The sequence below is a fragment of the Lissotriton helveticus genome, chromosome 5_1 (assembly GCF_964261635.1).
Source record: "Lissotriton helveticus chromosome 5_1, aLisHel1.1, whole genome shotgun sequence".
Taxonomy (NCBI): Eukaryota; Metazoa; Chordata; class Amphibia; order Caudata; family Salamandridae; genus Lissotriton; species Lissotriton helveticus.
The window spans coordinates 75,847,876-75,867,893 of record NC_136065.1 but is presented as its reverse complement, the minus strand read 5'-3'; the positions used below and the strand labels follow the sequence as shown (position 1 = coordinate 75,867,893).

Below are 20,018 nucleotides of genomic sequence, written 5' to 3'. Positions count from 1 at the left end.
GACTTTGCTCCAGTTCCTTCGTGGAGGGTGCAGTACAGGTTTGGGTGGCATGGGTTTGTCGACGTGGAAGTGTACGCAATTGTGGTCCGTCCATGGGGCTGCGTGGTGTGGCTGAAGTGGATGTTGTTACCTCCTGCGAAGATGGGGTTGAGGGTGAGTCCTGTCTTGTGGGTGGGCGTGATGACGAGCTGTTTCAGTCAGATGTTGGCGAGGTTGTCCAGGAGGGTGGTGGAGTTGGGGGTCACTGGGGTTGTCGAAGTGGAAGTTCAAGTCTCCGATTAGTATGTAGTCCATGGAGGCGATATTGTGGGGTGCGATGAGGTCGGCGATGGTAGAGGCGAACGAGGCCCGGGGGGTCTGTAGGTGAGGGTGTTGCAAAATGTGGTTCTCGGGCTGATCTGGATCTGGGAGTGAAGATGTTCGGTGGTGGAGAAGGAGTCACTTGTGGTGGAGAGTCTGAGGGAGCTCTTGTGTGCGAAGGCAGGTCCTCCTCCTGGGCGGTCCTTTCTCTGGACCTTGTATCTGTGAGGGATGGCGGTGGCGATGTCGGGGGCAGAGGAGGCGTTGGTCCAGGTTTCTGAAAAGAAGGCAACATCTCGTGAGAGGGTGTTGAGGTGGTCTCAGATCTCTACGGCGTGTCTGTGCAAGGAGCGCACGTTGAGGAGGGCGCACCTTAGGGTTTCGGAAGTGTTGGCGCTCTGTGCAGGGGTGGTGGCCTTGGGGGTGCGGATGGTGTTGAAGGTCTGGTGGCAGTGATGGAAGGAAACTGTCCGTGGGTGGTGCTTGGTGTGGACAGCTGATATAACCAAAGTGGTCCCAGATACTAGAGCAAATTAACTGAAATAAAGCAATGTCTTCACTGGATTAAAGGAGAATATCACAACATTGTTTTTAATCACAACGTGTACAAAATATTCAATAAAACACAGTTCATAAAATACAACAATTATTGATATTAAATAGTGCCCCTAAATGAGGAGGGGGGGTGTGTAGGTGATCAGGAAGCTGAGGGAACTGTACAAGTGCCAAAGCAGTGGTCGGTTTGACCTCAATAGAATGTTATTAGTAATTAATTAACAAAGGCTAGTAATCACAATTCATAAATTAATGTAACAAACTCTTGCCTAACAAAACAGATCCACAAATGATAAATGGGGAGAATAGGCTGAGGATAGAGAAAAGTGTTGACGTTTCGACCCAGGTTATTGCAGGCATCAGATGGGGCCTTGCTAGAGGGTCTTCATCAGGACAGGGAAACCGGGCGGGGGGGGGCAATATATCTGCACAAAAAATTAATAATTTCATATTAGTTCTGGTCAAAAAGATCCAGATCACTCATAAAGAATACATTATTGTTGGTCGAGAAGGAAAACCAAGGGGACATATGAGTTGAGACCAAGGTAATGTGAGGAATATTTGTATGATGACGGTGACCAAATTTTGAAAAACTGCAGGTTAGAACACGGGTATAGCATTCGAGCTATGTCATTTACATATAGGGAAGGACACGACAAAAATACTACAATAATAAGTCACATCACTGAATGTAGTATAGGCCAGTGATCTCAAAGGATGGTGAACCTTTCATATATCTGTTGGGTACACAACTAGGTTGGTTGTCAAGAATTATAATGGCGGGTAGTAAGCATTAGGGGCAAAAAGCACATCAAAGGAATTACCTCTATGAAGGAGCGTGGGTATGAGGTAGACAAAGAATCCGCCACGTGGGTCAGGATCCTATAAAAAGTGAGTTGTACACAATTACCCGGCAATCAAGAGAATCCTGACCCAAAGCAAACAATGGTTTCAAAACGGGGGCCTACCTTGGTGTGGACAGCTGGCAGTTGTTGCTCCTTCTTGGGTTGAGTGTGAGGAGGGCAGCTGAGTCGTAGCGTTGGATGGTCGGAGATCTAGGGTCCCTGGCGCTGGTCGCGGTTGGGTTGCGCGCCAGCTGCGTGGCTGCACACTGGCTGGCATTAAATAGGGGAGGGAAGCACAGCTGGGAGGCGGTGCGAGAACGGCAGGGGGAGGAGCCACGGGGGAGCAGCGACGGGGAAAAAGGGCAGCAAGAACGGGCAGGGAGGAGAAAACAAACGAAGGGCAGAGAAACAGAGTCACAGACAAAACAGTGAAAATAAAATAAAGACAAGAAAAAGACACAAAAGACAAAAACCGGCATAACAAGGCAGACAAACCGCAGTGGAGCAGCAGAAGAGCAAAGATCTCCCACTGGACCGGGTATAAGGCGCAGGCAGGAGCCTGCGGGTGGAGGAGGGCCTCGAACACCTACCAGGGAGAGAGGTGTCTGGGGCAGCAGCAGACGAGGCTACAGCAGAGCTGCTTGGGCGGAGAGCGGGAACCTGGCCAAGAGGTCAGAGGCACTCAGCAACCAGGGTGGTAACCCAATGATGAAGCAGGTCACCAACTAGGTCGGTGAGTGAGGGTTCGTAGAAAACACCCTGTGGATCTGTGGCATACTAGCCTCAAGGTTTATAAAAATCCATCCCTCTAACCTTAGCTAAGTAGGCAGTGAACTCATTCTTGTTTGTTATAATAGAATATAAAATATATATTTACAAAAATAATAAAAAATAAAAGCATCAAAAAGGAATATCAGTAAAAGAAATCTATTAAAATACAGGAAAAAAGGAATTAAAAAAACTATTTGCCAATGTCTGTAACAACCAAATACTAATAAAATGTATTAAAATGATAAATGTACCTATTAATAAAATAACCAATTAAAACATTATTTACCAATAAAACAAAATAATTGTAAAAACACTTCCCATCCTACTCTCGTACAATCCCACCTTCCCACAAAAAAATCTTAAGTAATACTAAAATAAAATTCCTAACTAATAAAAAAAATACTAATGGACGGCTATCCAAGCAAACTTTCTACAAGTGCATCTGGATATACTACACTTGTAGTAAGGCGAACAGGATATCCATCATGTTTGCGATGAGTTACCCGTTTGCACATTCTAAATCAGGCAATGGATATTTAAAAAAACAAAGAAATGCAACACCTTAAATTAAAGAACATCAATAATTCAAAGAATTAAATAATTTACATAATCTAAATATTCAATTAAAAAAAATATTTTACAATAATTAGAGAGAAAAAATATAAAGTTTAAAATATATTTTTAATAAATCCAACCAAACCCAACCCACCAATATTTAAAAAATTAAAATAAACCTAAAAACTTTAAAAATATTAGCAAGAAAAAACTCAATACAATTGACAAAAACATAACTTACAAAACACGAAATCATAAAACGTCACAAAATTTTGTTTTTCAAAACTCTTAAAAACGCAATATTCTTACCTGTGATATTAGTTTCCATAATATTCTTGTAATTGCGATATTTGTTTAACAATATCTGTGTTACACAATAGTTCTGAACACGAGATTACCATTCTGCACATTCTCACTACCCCAGCACTATCTGGAATTATTCAAAACCACACAAACATTCAGGCGCAGTAATTGGCTTGTTCAGTGAACACTTGTGTTGTGGCCTAGTAGGTGGTAGAAGGCACAAACAATACATTAAACTCTGTGCCAAAGACATCAACACCCACATTTAGTCTTGGAATTTGCTCATGAATTCGTGATATTTGCTTCAATCAGGTTCATAAAAAGCTTCTCTTAATGCATGAGTCTACTTGCACCCTTTCCACGCACCTGTGTGGGCTCGCTCTGTGCAGGATGTGTAGAAACCTCTGCAAGTTCTGGTGTGGGTGGTGAGGTTGTGGCTTCCACGTCGTCCTCTATTGTGGCCCTCTTCTTTCTGCCTCCTACAAATGAGAGGAAGGGAAACCACTCTTGATGTCAATCTGCCTTAGAGTTTGCGGTGCGTAAGAAGTGAAAAACTACTGTGACAATACTTCAGTAATACGGCTTTGCCATTACACAACACCATGACATCATTCCTCCCTAGAGTTCCTTACAGCTGCAATAATTCTACGGCACAACACTCCAATGGTTATCAACACTCCTTTCTGATGAGTCACTACTAATATTGTTCCATCAGCACACCTAGCTGAGAGCTCACCCACCTACAATATATTTCACATTCAGTGCATTTACAAAATCAAATCAGCGCTGACTTGATTCACTATCTGCTTCGTGCAAGAGGCCACATCAAAAGCCAGATCACCCGCCACCGAATGAAAGATACAAGTCACAAAACCTGCACTGAAATAAACCCTCCACCAACCCTCATCTCCCCCTGACTCACGTTTTGACAGGGAGGGCTGTTTCTTCTTCGCATGTGTAGACTGATCAGATTGGAGTTGCACCTCTTGTGCAGTGGCACTCCCCACATCTGAGGGTTCAGAAGCTTGGCTTATCTGTGGCAGAATGCTTGAGTTGGTTGCAATTTCCTGATCTGGTGGCAGTTTAGAAGAAGGTTGTGTGGGAGCATCGTCTTGTTCAGTGGATGCCTTGGCTACAACTCCATCAAGACACAACTTTGGCAACTTGCTGGTCTCTTCAGCATCCCGTAACTTGCCAGAAAGCTCTGTATGCTTTGAGTCTATGGGCTCCAGCGATGGCTCAGGAGGCAGCTCATCAGTCACATCAATCGAGTAGGCCTGAGTAGGTTCTTCTGACAGAAACAGACTGAGGTGCTGAGTGGATTCGTCTGGTTGGCCTGCTTCCACAGATTGTTTCTGTATCTCCTGACTTTCCAGGAGAGAGGCACTATCTGCACAGAAAGTGACTGGCTTCACCATGGAAGGGGCGGGGCCCTTAATGGGGTCCACTGCTGACACGCCTTGGTTAGTGTGGGAATTGCCTCTGGTCATGGCCCCATGTTGTATTGGGGACTGCTGCCCTTGCGGAGCCTTGCGGATAAGCAGGGGTTGGGTCACCCTCTGGATAGGGCTAGAAGTGAAGTTTTCAGTAGGCTGATTATGGGCCGCTTGAAGGCCCAGATAAAGTGCTATGGGCTGTGTCTCATCCTGAGAGGGGTCTTCGGAGGGCTTAGCAGATCTGCCTGGTGCTTCTTCTATGTTGTGACTAAAAAAAAGCTGTGTCTCTGCTTCTGCAAGAGTTGCTGCCTCCTTATCTTCTTTCTTCACTTCTGTGGAATGTGCGATTAGTTTTTCATTACTTGCTGCACTTTTCACACTGCCAGCCGTCTTCTGTGTAGACGTAGAGGGGCCATGTGGCCTGTTTCCACCTCCCACAAAGAAAGCTTGAGTTGGTTCGTCTTCTAAATCGATGTCACTGAGGTCCGGGCCCCTGAGAAATGACTGGGTCTCAGCCACTGCGAAGTGCTCCTCATCTGAGAAATCCTCCTTCTCTGAAGAGGTGCAGACTGTGGGGGAAGGTGAAAAAGAGATGTGGGTTGATGAGCTGGCAAACGAGGCCCCACACTTCTCCTGCTACCAAATTGACTTAGGGCAACAACAAAAAAAACTTGTCAAGACTTAAATGTTAGATATAAGACACACTAACCAGGAAGAACAGTAAAACGGACAACTTTTTCAACTATTCCATTGACTACCTTCAGGCAGAGATCTTTACAATTCCTGGTGGATTTGTACTAGTTGCCGTTTATTTTGCACAAGTTCCACGCACATTTTGAAAAATTCATTTGTTGTCTATATGTATTGTTGGTAATTGTTTGTATTTTCTGTAGTTTGCTTTGATAATGTCTCAATTTATTCATAATTTTGTTGTCATGTTTGTAAATAATGTTTGAATATTGAATGTATAGTGTTCATTTTTTGCTAGCATAACTTAAAAATTGTTGAAAAAATATGAAGTAAATGGCAATAAAAGATTTGCCTGGTTTGGAATGAATATTTATTTTCCATTCCATTTAAGTTGATTTGGAGCAATTGTGGTTGAGACAATTTCTGCTGTTTATATAATTATAAGGTCTAGTCTCAATCATTTATAAGGACCTAACTCCTTAGGGACACAAAGTTAGAGCTATTGGCATTGTCAATGACAAAATTGTTATTTATGTGTTGGTTTTGAAAACAGATAAATAAATGGCATTGTCATTTACAATGCCAATAGCTTAATCTCTCGCCAATGTGAGACCTATTGAATTTGCACCCACACAGAGCCACACACACACACACAGCCACACACAGAGCCACACACACAGAGCCACACACACACACAGAGCCACACACACACACAGAGCCACACACACACAGAGCCACACACACACAGAGCCACACACACAGAGCCACACACACACAGAGCCACACACACAGAGCCACACACACACACACAGAGCCACACACCCACACAGAGCCACACACACACAGAGCCACACACACACAGAGCCACAAACACACACACACAGCGCCACACACGCACACAGCACCAAACACACACACACAGCGCCACACACACACAACGCCACACACAGCACCACACACACACACCGCGACACGCACACAGAGCGCCAGGTGTGAGGGTGAGGGGGTGTGAGGGTGATTGAGGGGGGAGTGTGGGTGTGTGAAGGTGAGAGGGTGAGTGAGGGTGTGGGAGGGTGAGGGAGGGTGGGTGAGAGGGTGAGGGAGGGTGGGTGAGAGGGTGAGGGAGGGTGTGGGAGGGTGAGGGAGGGTGTGGGAGGGTGAGGGAAGGTGTGTGAGGGTGAGGGGGTGTGTGACGGTGAGGAGGTGTGAGGGCGTGAGTGAGGGATGGGAGTGAGGGGGGTGAGGGGGTGTAGGGGTGAGGGTGGGTGAGGGAGGGTGAGGGCGAGGGTGTGTGAGGGTGAGGGGTGTGTGAGGGTGAGGGGTGTGTGAGGGTGAGGGGGGTGTGAGGGTGGGTGAGGGGGTGTGAGGGTGTGTGAGGGCGAGTGAGGGTGTGTGAGGGCGAGTGAGGGCGAGTGAGGGTGTGTGAGGGCGAGTGAGGGTGTGTGAGGGCGAGTGAGGGTGTGTGAGGGCGGGTGAGGGGGTGTGAGGGTGGGTGAGGGGGTGTGTGAAGGTGAGGGGGTGTGTTAAGGTGAGGGTGTGTGTGATAGTGAGGGGTTGTGAGGGTGAGGGGGTGTGAGGGGGTCTGAGGGAGAGGGGGTCTGAGGGAGAGGGGGTCTGAGGGAGAGGGGGGTCTGAGGGAGAGGGGGGTCTGAGGGAGAGGGGGGTCTGAGGGAGAGGGGGGTCTGAGGGAGAGGGGGTCTGAGGGAGAGGGGGTCTGAGGGAGAGGGGGTCTGAGGGTGAGGGTGTGTGTGGGTGAGGGGGGGTGAGGGGGTGTGAGGGTGAGGCTTTGTGGGGGTGAGGCTTTGTGAGGGGGGTGAGGGTCTGTGAGAGTGAGGGAGGGTGAGGGTGTGTGAGGATGAGGGTGGGTGAGGGTGTGTGAGGGTGTGTGAGGGGGTGTACGGGTGAGGGTGTACGGGGAGGGGGTGAGGGTGTTTGAGGGTGAGTGGGTAAGGGAGTGTGAGGGTGTGCGAGGGTGAGGTGGTGTGAGGGTGAGGTGGTGTGAGGGGGCGTGAGGGTGAGGGGTGTGAGGGTGTCCTTGAAGATGCAAAAGCCACAATAGGGATAAGAGGGAGTGTCCCCTGCCCCCTCCCCGGGCCGGGCTCAGCCAGTAGAAGGGCAGGGACGGCAGGGAGGACGGCGCAGGCAGAGCCGAAACTTTCTCCACAGTCCGCCCCAACGCAGGCCTGGGCTGCCAACTGCGGCTACGACGACTTTCTAGTAGCCACAATTACGGTGGATAGAAGAGTTGCTAAAGTATAGCTGCCACATCGAAGGTGTCACATGCGAAGAACTTCAGGGATTCTTATTTTGTCACCTTCGCAGAGCGGACGAACCATCTACATTAAGATATTACGTTTTGCCGAACTCCATGATGGCTCTAGCAGAGACGCAATTATAAGGTGTTCTGCGCATCCCATGACGTGACGCTCTTGGATGCCGGTTTCTGACCCAGGGCGCACACATGCATGGTCTCCTTCCTCCCCTGCCCGCCATCTTGTGACGGTTGCCCCCTACGCGCCCCCTTCTCTCTGTGTCTCGCCTGTGTGTGTGTGTGAGGGGAGCGCGAGCGCCGCTCATTATCTTGTGGACGCGCTGCGGCCTACAGAATGTGCCGCCGCCGCAGCTTCACCTCAACGCCGCTGTGGCCGAACTCAAGGCCTTGTGGAGTTTCAGGGACACGTTACCGACTCCTCACCTCACGCCCGGGCAGTTCCCCTCAGCCACCCCGCCATGATGGACGACGAGCTGCCCAAGACCCTGCAAGTATCCTCTGCCACCCCTACCTCGGATATCCTTCGAGATCTTATACGCGCTATATAAAATTTTATAAATCTATAAATAAAATAGAAATAAATAAATAAATATCATTGCATAATATAGGTACGCCACTTGATCTGGCTGCATAACTTTCACGTTCATTGTCATATAATAGCAGGGGCCCTGGCCCTACCCAAACGCGTTGGACAGGTCTTGGTAAAATGAAACCATAAGGCGGAGGAGCTACGCTAGCAACCAAGATGGCCGCATAAGCTCCCGGCTCCGTCGACCTCCGTCGCTGGTGGATATATCCTGAACTTAATCCTGACCTCCCGCCAGACTCCCGTGTGTCCGAATCGTCACTGAGTCCAGGAACGCAATCCCGGAGTCTTTATCACCTTTTTTGACGAAGTTACACCGTCTGTCATTTTCGGGCCTTCTCCAGACTGTAAGCCGGGGCCTCGAGTACTGACCCAGCCGGGTTTCAGTTGAACAACATCGGCCGCGGGTACCAGGCAGGGTCCGGTCTCATTGGAGTGACACAAATTCTCGATCCTGGTGGTTGTCTCGAGTCCCTGCGCATATTCGCTAGACAGCGACGAGACGTGGATGCCGTGGTGAGTGGGGGTCCGGTTCCTGGGACCCTGCTGCAGCCCTCGGGGTCCGCGGGGGGCCCCCCGCTCTCGGCAGCGGTGTAAAGAGCGCACAGCCTGACAGTCGCCAGTCGACTTGGCCCACCCCACTCCAGGTGGTTTCCCCGGAGTAGCCGGCCTCCGGGGTTGATGACCTGCTTTGTCATCGATTAAGCGGAGATGGATCGGACAGCGTGTGGACCGACACTGGGGACCGTCATGGCCGCCATCGGGGCTCTTCACTGGCAAATGGAGGCTGCTCTCCACAACCTAACCGTACGCATCGAGACTGTTTGTTCGAGACCGGACCCTAGCCCAGAGTCAGACCCGCACCATATGGTGATCCCCGCAAAGTTTGATTTTATCCGGGAGGAGAACCCCGAGCATCGTTCTAATCTGACGCCTATTATATCTGCGCAACTACAGCGGCCCGCGACTGGAGCCCCTGACCAGCCAGCAAACTCGGCAAAGTCATCGCCCTCACAGGACTTATTTCTTTCTTCGTTTCTGGGGACCTCCATCGATATTCATTGGATTGACTTTCGTATCCCTGATAGACTTCGAGACTTGACTCTTCTGACCCTTTCATGCTATATTGATCTTCTCCCCTTTCTACAACGTTCTGACTCCTTTGCTATTGTGCTGGTCCTATCGGAGAGGGTTTGTGTGATGGATCGTAGAGGCCAGGGTTGAACTTGACTGTTTTAATTCTGTACAGAGACTTCCTTTGACACTGCTGGGTGGTATCGGTGGGAGTGAGGGCCATATGGGATTCTGCTTTTTTGGCTTTGGTGTACTGACTGTGTTCGACAATGGGATTTGCTGCCTCTGTTATGTCTGGGGCTGGGCGGGATGGTATTTTCTCTCCTGGTGATTTCTCCATCAGTTTGCTTATAAGTCTGCTTTACCTCTCTTAGTACCATGGTGGGGAACATCTGTTCGCGGCGGGGGGGAGGGGAGTCCGGGAGCCCGCATTGGGTCGTAAGATATTCCTCCTCCGTCTTTTCCCTTCCTTGGGGTGTAGTTTAGGGGGCGACAGGCACACTGCTAGTGGGGTTAGGTCGTAGCCATCCGCAGGGGTGCAGGGTGGGGGGTTGTGGTTTTTTTTTTTTTTCCTTTCTTTTGTTCTATGACCTATCTTTTCCCTTTTCCCCTCTCCACAAGAGATGTGGCATATTCTCCTGAGCCTGTTATGCATATTCGGGTGTGGAGTGTCTAATTTTATATCCTGTATCCTTGGTGGGCAGATTCTGATAATGTTTGCTTATGATTATTTGTCTTGTATTGTTTTGACCCAGCTCCGGCTGGTATTGATACTTTCCAGAGGCCTACAATTGGATTGTATTTCTTCATTTCATCTGCCCGTTCGCCACTGTAATATGTTATACCAATGATACCCGAAATGTACATTTCTACTCTTGTGTTATAATTAATAAAAATATATATATAAAAAAAAAAGAAACCATAAATGCAGCCCTGCCAAGTATCACGCTTCAGACGTGACACTAACGCATTTCAGTGCGGTGGTCCGCATCACCGCACTGAAATGCATTGTCACGCATTATGGCGCCTCTCAGCTGTGAATCCGGAGCACTTATAATCCACCAATACCGAAATCTGCCGTGGTAGCCCGATGTGCGCCTCTCCGGCAGGCTTGGGGACTGGTGAGTCTGCTCAGTCCTGTGGTATCGCGAGGCATGACGTCAGGAGAAGAGTCACTGTCAGTCCCTGCTATTGTGAGCCTCAATTTAAAAGGGCGGGGTGGCCGGCGTGAGAGGGCAGCATTTCGAAAGTACTAGTACATAGCTGCCAAGGTTTCAGATTGTTATGTGTGACGTGTTCATAATTTCGGTGTAATTATGAGTGACATTTCAACGACTATGAGTGACACTATCTCCGTCACCCCTGACCAGAGTCACCCGACCTTCACCAGCGCGGCTCAAACATAGCTGCCAAGTTTTCAGTATGCATGAGTAACATTTCTATGTTTTCAAGTTACCTACGAGTAATATTCACATCTCATTAGTGACAGCTTCAGGGACACTTGATAAGGAGCAGTGTATTAAGAAAATGTATGGTACAAAACGAAAATCTTATTTTAGTAAATGCAGTGCAGTACCTGGATTAAATACATAACTCACACCTGACCAGGTGGTACTATGTGATTTTTGAAGTTGACCTGTGCCCTTTCCTACCATACCATACCATCCTGTAATATTATTTTGTAGTATTAATAAAATGCAGCTGGTAATCTATAACAAATTACAGCTGTTTTATCTCAGTGTCGGCCTGCATATACCCTTTGATTAGCATGTTAGAAATTAATTTTGTTGTAAAGAAATGTTACACTAGTTTGTTATTTTAGTGTTGCAATTGATACGAATTACCCAAATTAATCACGGCTCCAAGGGGTAGTGCGTCGTCTCCTACCTCGATGATGTCTTCATCATGGACGTAGAGTTGTTCCTCGTCCTCGTTATAGGTGGAGTCTTGCTCCGATGCGGGATCCGCATGTTCCGGGTCGTCTTCTTGCACATTTTCGTTGTCGTCACCACCGAAGATGTTTTCAGGGTCCGGCGCCGATTCAAGCGCCGACTGTCATGCAGCGCGTCGAAGGCGGAGAGTTTTCTTCGACCTGAACTTCGAACAGGCCATGCAGCTGGCCTCGTCGTGGTCCGGTGAGACACATTTGTTGCACACCGGATGCACGTCGATGTGGGGATATTTAGAGTTACAGACGGGGCATCGCTTGAACGGGCTCCGTTCCATCGTCGATCGTCGACGGGCCTTTGGCGTCGAAGACTAAGAGTCTTCCGAAGTCGAGTGAAAAGTAAGGGAAAGCTGAAAGGCACCGAACGAAAGACTATACCGACGCCCCTAAGGCCTTTTGGCCTCGAAAAGAGAGTAACTATTACAGATTCCGAACGTGAGTTAAGAAGTACATCCGAACCCAATGGCGGAAAAAAACAATCTAAGCATGGAGGGGATGCCCATGCGCACTGTAGTCCAGGGAGGAGCCACCTATCTCGTGATACTTCGAAGACTCTTCCAGGACAACAATGTGCAATCATCCGGACCCAACACTAGGCGGCGATCTATGCATAGATATAAATTCAGCAGCCCACATGCCTCGAACATTTAGTTACCTAAAAAATGTAATAATTGTACTTACTCAGCATCACAGTTTTATCACAGGTGAGCAGTAGGCTCACAGCGGCGAGTGAATCATCCGCCACCAGCGCCTGGCGTCAGGTGACCTCAGAGGGTGCTTGCAGGCCGCCCAGTGTATCTGTTATGCCGTCGCAACGTGGTGCAAGCATTTAGCAGCATGCTCAGCTGCTGCACTACCAAAATCCCACGGACACAGCTGCTGAGAAGCCCAGCTATTTAAATGTTTATCATTGCACCAACCTGGCACCACTTTACTTTTGCGGCAGTGACTGAGAGGTATGTGCTTATGAATAATGTTCACGAAAATGCTGCCCTTAAGTACACGGGATATGTTGAAATGTTAGGCACGTGGAGGACAGACATTCGGGCGCAATGTTTGAAACATTTCTTGAATCAGTCTGAACATGAAAGACACGTGCTGGCCTCCGACTGGAAACCCAAAACCGGCGGGTTAAGAGTTAAAGCTCCGCTCCCAGGGGAGTGAAAGGAGCACTTCCTGCCTGAAAGTCATGCATGACGCAGCGATCACGGCCCGGGCCCTCCCCCGGGCGCTCGGCTCATTGACAAAGCTGCAGCCGCCTGGAAGTCCTCCGGGGAAGTTCAAGGCTACGGAGCGCGCACAGCTCTCCCGAAAATGTGACGTCGGAGCAGCAGCATGCACCGGATAGCTGCAAACTGCGTCAGCATGAGAGCGGCGCTCGTGCTGGGGCTCCTGGCCCTGTGCTCCCCGTGCCCCGGCGCCTGCCAAGGTGAGCGCGTGTCTTTGCGCTAGAATTTGGAGTCTGATGACTGGGGGTAATTTGGGGATCCTTAATTCTGCTGATGTCTGTCGCAAGTAATACACTTTAGCGTTTCTGGGTTAGACGTTCGTTTCTTGTGATGTTTTATTCTGAGGTTGTATTCTTTGGCCTTGATTAACTAATCGGTAAAGAATGCACGTCTGCATTTCTAGTACTTAAAAAAAAAACAAGCGCCCAGTCCAGTATGTATGCAGAGGATGGGGGCGGCAGGTGCGTGTGCGTGCTCAAAATGCAAGCACGTCTTACAAGCGCGGCGCGTACACAGACCACAATCTGCGCGTGCCCGGGCTGCCTCCCTTGAGAGGCATCTCAACAACAATAGGTCTCGAGAGCGAAACCTAAAAAAAGCATTTGCAATGCAATAGGTCTCGCATTAACGCAAATTTGAGTTATTGGCATTGTAAATGACAATGCCTTTTATTTATGTTTTGGTTTTTGAAACATAAATAAAACGCATCGTTATTTACAACGCCAGTTGCTTAAACTCGCGTAAATGCAAGACCTATTGCATTGCAAATGCTTGTTATTTCTCACTTTTTGTCAAAGCAGCATTGTGAAAACCAACAAATCTGTGTATAGTATACTGATATGTATTTTTTCTAGGCCAGTTTTGCATGCTTTAGTCACAAAAATGTAAAGACAAAAAACAGGTATGGACCAGCTGCTCACAGCTTACATGAGATCCCTGCTTCATGTGCTAATTTTAAATTAGTCTGTGCATTATGAAAATGAGAACTGTCATAACAAGCATTGGCACGAGCAATATGTCTGGCTTCAATGTGCATAAACACAGGATTCACAAATTCGGTTTACATCTCTCATGCACAAAGGGAATTTGGCACATTAAAGGCTGCCCTATTTGATATGCAAATGCTGGAAAAAAGTTTCGATATATAATAAATATAGAATATAAAGATCTGACAGAGTGAAGAATATGTGCACTTTTCAGACATAAAATAGTCCCTAAGCCATTCCGATGGATGTACCCCTTGGAAGATGGGATAATATATCAAATCGTCAACAACATTAGGTGAGAAAGTGATACTCTCCTCCTGGGTAAAGCCAGAATGCACACTACATCTGTTTTAAACAAGCATTGTCAATGGCAATTGGTGCTGCATGGTGGTAAATTAAAGTAACATACTGGAGAGTTTATTTCAATCTTGTAATAGTAATAGTGTGTATATTATTTTACAGCATAGACACTAAAACACACTTTATTTTTACATACAGGTGAGACCGACTGGCATAGCCAATACCTGTTTTAATCACAGGCCATAAAACACCGTACTCCATAATCTTAGTGAGCTTTGTAGTGTAATTTTATATTTCTGTTAATTCCTATAAGTAGATCACCTTATGACTTATTACAAATGGAACAAAGGAGGAACTGTTAATTCAATAACCAGAAAGGCGCACTTTTCTGAAATGTTAGATGCCATTACAGTAGGCTGTGAGTATAACTAGTTTAACCTTACCCGTTAATACAGATCCTGCATTTGGCAGGGGCATAGCTTTGTCAGTATGATTTTGGGGAGGGGGGGGGGGCTCCAGATTTCTCAACAATCAAGCTGGGACATCTTGTTAAAACACATTATTTATTTATTTATTCAAAGTTTTATATAGCACGAACAAGATCCTTGCAGATATCAGAGCGCTTTACAGAAAGAAGGGGTAGGGGCAACAGGAGGGAGATTAAACAAACTATTGGGTACAATATAGTAGTCGGTAGTAAGTGAGTAGCATAATAGGATAGCAATCGTGCACAGATATAATACCAATAAACAATCAGGTAACCAATAATACAAAACTGGTGCAAAGTCTTTGATCCAGCAACAAAAGAGTTCAGGTGAACTTGGCCATAAGGATGGCTTTTACCTCTTTCTTAAAAATTACATAAACAAGGGGTAGGGGCAACAAGAGGGTGGTTAGACAAACTATTGGGTACAATATAGTAGTCGGTAGTAAGTGAGTAGCATAATAGGATCGCAATCATGTGCAAATATAATACCAATAAACAATCAGGTAACCAAATATACAAAAACGGTGCCAAGGCTTTGATCCAGCAACAATAGAGTTAAGGTGAACTTGGCCATAAGGATGGCTTTTACCTCTTTCTTAAAGAATGCAGTGGAGGAGATAAGCCTGGTTTCAGGAGGGAGTGCATTCCAGATCCTGGGTGCCATTCCTGAGAAGGAGTGTTTGTATACATTATAAGAGAAGTCGGACAGGAGGGGTGCTTAAGAGGCGGTGCAAAGAGAGAGGAGTGCAGATTATTTGGTGTACTTAAAACACAATATTTTTCAAACTAATTAACTTATGTTAAGGCCTTTCATACATAAACAAACGTTTGTGTGCTTTTGTTAGTGTAGGAATGTAAAAATCCCAGGTGAAATCCACAGACACTTCACATTACCCGACTGAAGGCCCTTGTATCCAAATATTTGCTACAGAATACATTTTTTAAGGGGGTGTAGCACCCCAAACATCCCCCTGGAACTACGCTCCTGGTATTCGGACCAGCAGAGCCGTCACACAGGCAATTTGCAAAGAGAAAGACCAATCTACCGAGGGGAACCAAAAAGCTCCTGGACAAACACAGTACCGAAGAAAGAAAGCCACCAATAAACGCAAGGTAACTGAGATTGACATAAAGGTCATCTAATCTTGAGCCCAGGGTGACTAGTTAGCGTATAATCATAAATGCCAATATTTTAGAAGAGGAAAGGGGGAATTAATAAAAAAAAAAAAAAATCGGGAGAATTAATTTCCCCCATTGACTTATATTGATGGACATGCTATTTCAGTAAGAAAACAGGCACAAAAATGGGGGGGGGGGTTTGCTGCAAAAATCGGGAATCTCCTGTCTGGTTCGGGTATATTGTCATGAGTAAGTATTGCATACAATGGTGTCTGTAACGAGACCTAAAAAATGAGAAACAATACGCCCAGAAGACAGCTGTACTGTCAAACCAGACCACAAATCTAACAAAAACAACTCATCTAGCTTCCAATCTTCCAAGTTATTCGCTCAGTACTGCAAATTTGAATGAGAACTTTAAGCTAAACCAGCAAGCCCTTCTAGTATAAAACTCAATACCATTCTGTGATAAGGTTACTACGATGACTCTATACCCTGTGACAAGTTATGTCTGCTGTGGCGGCGATTAGAAAGGAAACGTGAAAGATGCATTCATGTGCACAGGGAAGATGAGCATCAAAGAGGGCCCTTTGGTACAATTAATTGGCGATGCCAGGGTACAGGCAGCATTACACCTTTCAGAGAAAGTTGAAGCTTCACCGGAGGAGAGGCTGTGATTGCTGGGACGTGTAACTTTAGAACAGATAGTTGAAAGCAATATCCCTTCTTCCCCTAACTCACCCTCTTCGGGCAGGCGGGGCAGAGTGGGGAAGCTTCCTCTGCCGCACTCGGGCTCTGGAGGCATTGCTGGAGGGGCAGGATCTCGCGCTCTTCCCGGGTTCCGCTGTCTCGCGCCGTTGCCCTCACCAGGTACAGGCTGCCGCGCGCGCTTGTGGTCAGAGGGAGGGAAGGAGGCGACGGGAGCGCACCGTCTCTAGGACGTGACTGCAACTTTCTCTGTTGCTCCTTGTAACTGGTCAGGAGTGGAGTCACAAGCGCGCGCCTGCCGGATGGAACGCGCAGGTGGGTGTGGAGCGCGTTCGCTCGATTCCTCAGGGATAGAGGACCATCTAGTCCGGTTGGATGGATGGGACCCTGTAGCAGGTATGGTCATACCTGGCCACCGAGGAAGGCTAAAATCACCGAAAATGGGATACGTATGTCTCTAAAAAAACATTTTAAAAAACGCTAACAAGCACAATTCAAGCAAACCCACTGAAAGTGCAGGTTAACCTTTAAAGTGCTGGAAATGGCAAAAAGACTGGGAACCCGTAAATTGGAGGTCAAGGTGTGACAGCGGAATGGAGGCTGAGTCCTGAAAAAAGAAATCTGATTTTCAATTGAGATTTATTTTTTTATTCTACAGCAAAGTAATTAGCAACAAGGACACATGTGACCTAAATGGCCACAAAGAAGCAACACTTTAAACTAGCCGAGGCCTCGGACGCTCATCCGTGATGGATGACGTGCCCAGATTGGCCCGAGCCGCCGTCAGTCAGGAGACGGGTCTCGTGCAGCCAGGCTGCTCTTCCGGTGGGAGGGAGAAGCCGCTGAGAGCTAGAGGCGGGTGTAGGGCAGCGATACGAGAGGGCTGGACGAGCAGGCTGTCCAGGGACCTGGAGGCGCGCCGCTCTGTTGGGCTTGCAGGTCGGACCTTACCTCTGCCTGGTTGTGGAAGGAGAGTACGGGGAGAGGTGCCAGAGCGAGGACGATAAGGGCACGGTAAGCGTTAACGGGGACAGCTGCAGGCGCGGAGGACCGGGAGATTCTACTCCTAAGTAGAGGGGGGAGGGGAGCGGGCGAGGGTGATCTATACCGCTGAGGAGGGGTGCTTTAGAGGGAAGAGCAGGTACTTGTTTCAACGTCTGTGGGCTGGATGTGAAGGGGACATGACGGCTCAATACAAGAAGAGCTTGGAGCGTGCGTGCGCATTACAAAAGTGAAGCTTGCGATGACGGAAGGGAGCTGTGCACATGCGCGTGTTCAAGGGCGCGTCCACAGACCTGAATCGCCGCGCGTGCCCCGTCTGTCTCCCTTGAGAGGCATCTCGACGACAATAGGTCTCGAGAGCGAGACCTAAAAAGGGATACAGGCTGAAACACAAGGGAAAGATACACAGGCTGTGGCACAAGGGAAAGAGACATGGGCTGAAGCACAAGGGAAAGAGAGACACGGGCTGAAGCACAAGGGAAAGAGAGACACGGGCTGAAGCACGAAGACAATATTAGAGACAGGATGAAACACAAGTAAAAGGGATACAGGCTGAAACACAAGGGAAAGAGATACACAGGCTAAAGCACAAGGGAAAGAGAGACACGGGCTAAAGCACAAGGTAAAGAGACACGGGCTGAATCACAAGGGAAAGAGACACGGGCTGAAGCACAAGGACTATATTAGAGACAGGATGAAACACAGGTAAAAGGGATACAGGCTGAAACACAAGGGAAAGAGATACACAGGCTGTAGCACAAGGGAAAGAGAGACACGGGCTGAAGCACAAGGGAAAGAGACACACAGGCTGAAGCACAAGGACAATATTAGAGACAGGATGAAACACAAGAAAAGGGAATGCAGCCTGAAACACAAAGGGAGGAGGCTTAATTACAAGAGCAAGGGGGAGAAACAGCAGACGTGAACACAAAAGGAAGACCCTGAACATCATTGTGGAACACTGGGGAAAACTGAGCCTCCGAGAGGAGAGGAAATGAGCCATAGGCAGGGGCACTAGCGGAACAGAGAGAGACACAAGTGGTTAATGTAAGGGGGGGGGGGGGTAACGGATCACACCTGTGGACTGCAGGCCACCACCAGTACGCACTATGCTACAGATGAAGGGGCAGCATAAGACCACAGAACAGAGGTGCACCAAAGAGAGCTGGGGAAGAACTAGCTTTCTGGTGCAGAGAACATAGTGTAGGGACACATTATGGTACAAGGAAACATAGCCGATTATTGCAAACAAGGTAAAAGATGGACTTCTAATTTACGGGGAGATTTAGAGGGAAACAGAAGAAAAATGCTACTTACCAGTATACATCTGTTCTTGGCATGTAGGGCTGCAGAACGACACACTAATGCATAGATCACCATCTGGTGGTGGGCCCGGATGATTACACTTTGTTGTTGTCTTGGAAGAGTCTTTGTCTTTGGACGACTCCTCCCTTAGATCGTAGTGGGCATGGGCATTGACTCCATCTTCAGATTGTTTTCGCCATTGGGCAAATGATGGAGTTGTAGGAGTACAGAGAAGGATATCCATGTGCTGTGTATCTAATTAAGATATTACTGGAACAGATATAGGCAGCTGCATGTGTGGTTCTGCAGTCCTACATGCCAAGAACAGATGCATACTGGTAAGTAGCATTTTCCGTTTGAGGCATATGGGCTGCAGACCACACACTATTGCATCGATTGCACAGTAGTTTTATCTCTTAGCGGCGCCCACCCGTATCTGTTGCAGTAGTTTGAAATAATGTTTTGAGTACAACCTGGCCCACACTAGATTGTTGTTTTGCCTGCACATCTACACAGTAGTGTTTTGTAAATGCCTGCGGTGTAGACCATGCAGCTGCTTTACAGATATCATTTAATGGTATATTTCCTAGGAATGCCATAGATGCCCCTAATTTACGGGTAGAATGAGCCCTAGGGGGAATGGATAGAGTGCGTTTTGCTTTTTGGTAACAGACTTGAATGCACTTTACAATCCACCTTGCAATGCCTGATTTTGAAATAGGATTGCCTTTGTGTGGAGGAGAAAAGGACACACACAGTTGTTTTGTTTTTCGAAACGGTTTTGTCCTATCAATGTAGTAGAGGAGCGCTCTAATGTGTGAAGAGCTCTTTCCGCAACTGTCTGTGGTTGGGAAAAGAATACTGGCAACTCAATAGATTGGTTGAGGTGGAACGGTAATATGACTTTTGGCAGGAATTTTGGATTTGTTTTAAGAACCACTTTGTTGTGATGGAGCTGTATAAATGGTTATTGAATTGTTAATGCGTGAATCTCACTTACTCTTCTGAGTGAGGTAATAGCAACTAAAAAAGCAACTTTCCATGTAAGGAACTGTAACTCACACTTATGTAATGGTTCAAATGGAGGACCAATAAGGCTAGTGAGAACACTATTTAAATTCCATACCGGAGAGGGTGGTTTTCTGGGGGGAATTATTCTTTTTAGGCCTTCCATAAACGCTTTGATGGCAGGTACTCTAAACAATGACAAATGTTGTCTGTTTTGAAGATAGGCTGCTATAGCAGCAAGATGTAACCTGATTGAGGAGTACGTCAAATTACATCTTTGTAAATGGAGCAGGTAGCCTATGATGTTTTGTATGGACACACATCTAGTGGGTTAATGTTGTTATTTGTGCAATACACAACAAACCTTTTCCACTTAGCTGCATAACATGCTCTAGTGGTGGGGCATCTCGCTTCTTTTATGACATTCATACAATCAGGCGGAAGATTGAGGTATCCGAATTCTAAGACCTCAGGAGCCAAATCGCTAGATTGAGCTCCATTGGGTCTGGATGCATGATCTATCCATGGTTCTGTGTCAG

At 47.3% G+C, this 20,018-nt stretch overlaps 1 protein-coding gene across 1 annotated transcript in view; it reads right to left on the bottom strand.

Moving 5' to 3' along the window:
* The window catches only part of MDC1 (mediator of DNA damage checkpoint 1), a 189,223-nt gene that overhangs the window by 46,374 nt on the left and 122,831 nt on the right, over positions 1 to 20,018 (bottom strand). Inside the window, exons 10-11 of the mRNA XM_078641729.1 lie at positions 4,252 to 5,334; positions 3,696 to 3,808 (exon numbers count right to left, since the gene is read on the bottom strand). Of these exons, the coding sequence (XP_078497855.1) occupies positions 3,696 to 3,808; positions 4,252 to 5,334 (1,196 nt within the window). The remainder of the gene's footprint in view (positions 1 to 3,695; positions 3,809 to 4,251; positions 5,335 to 20,018) is intronic.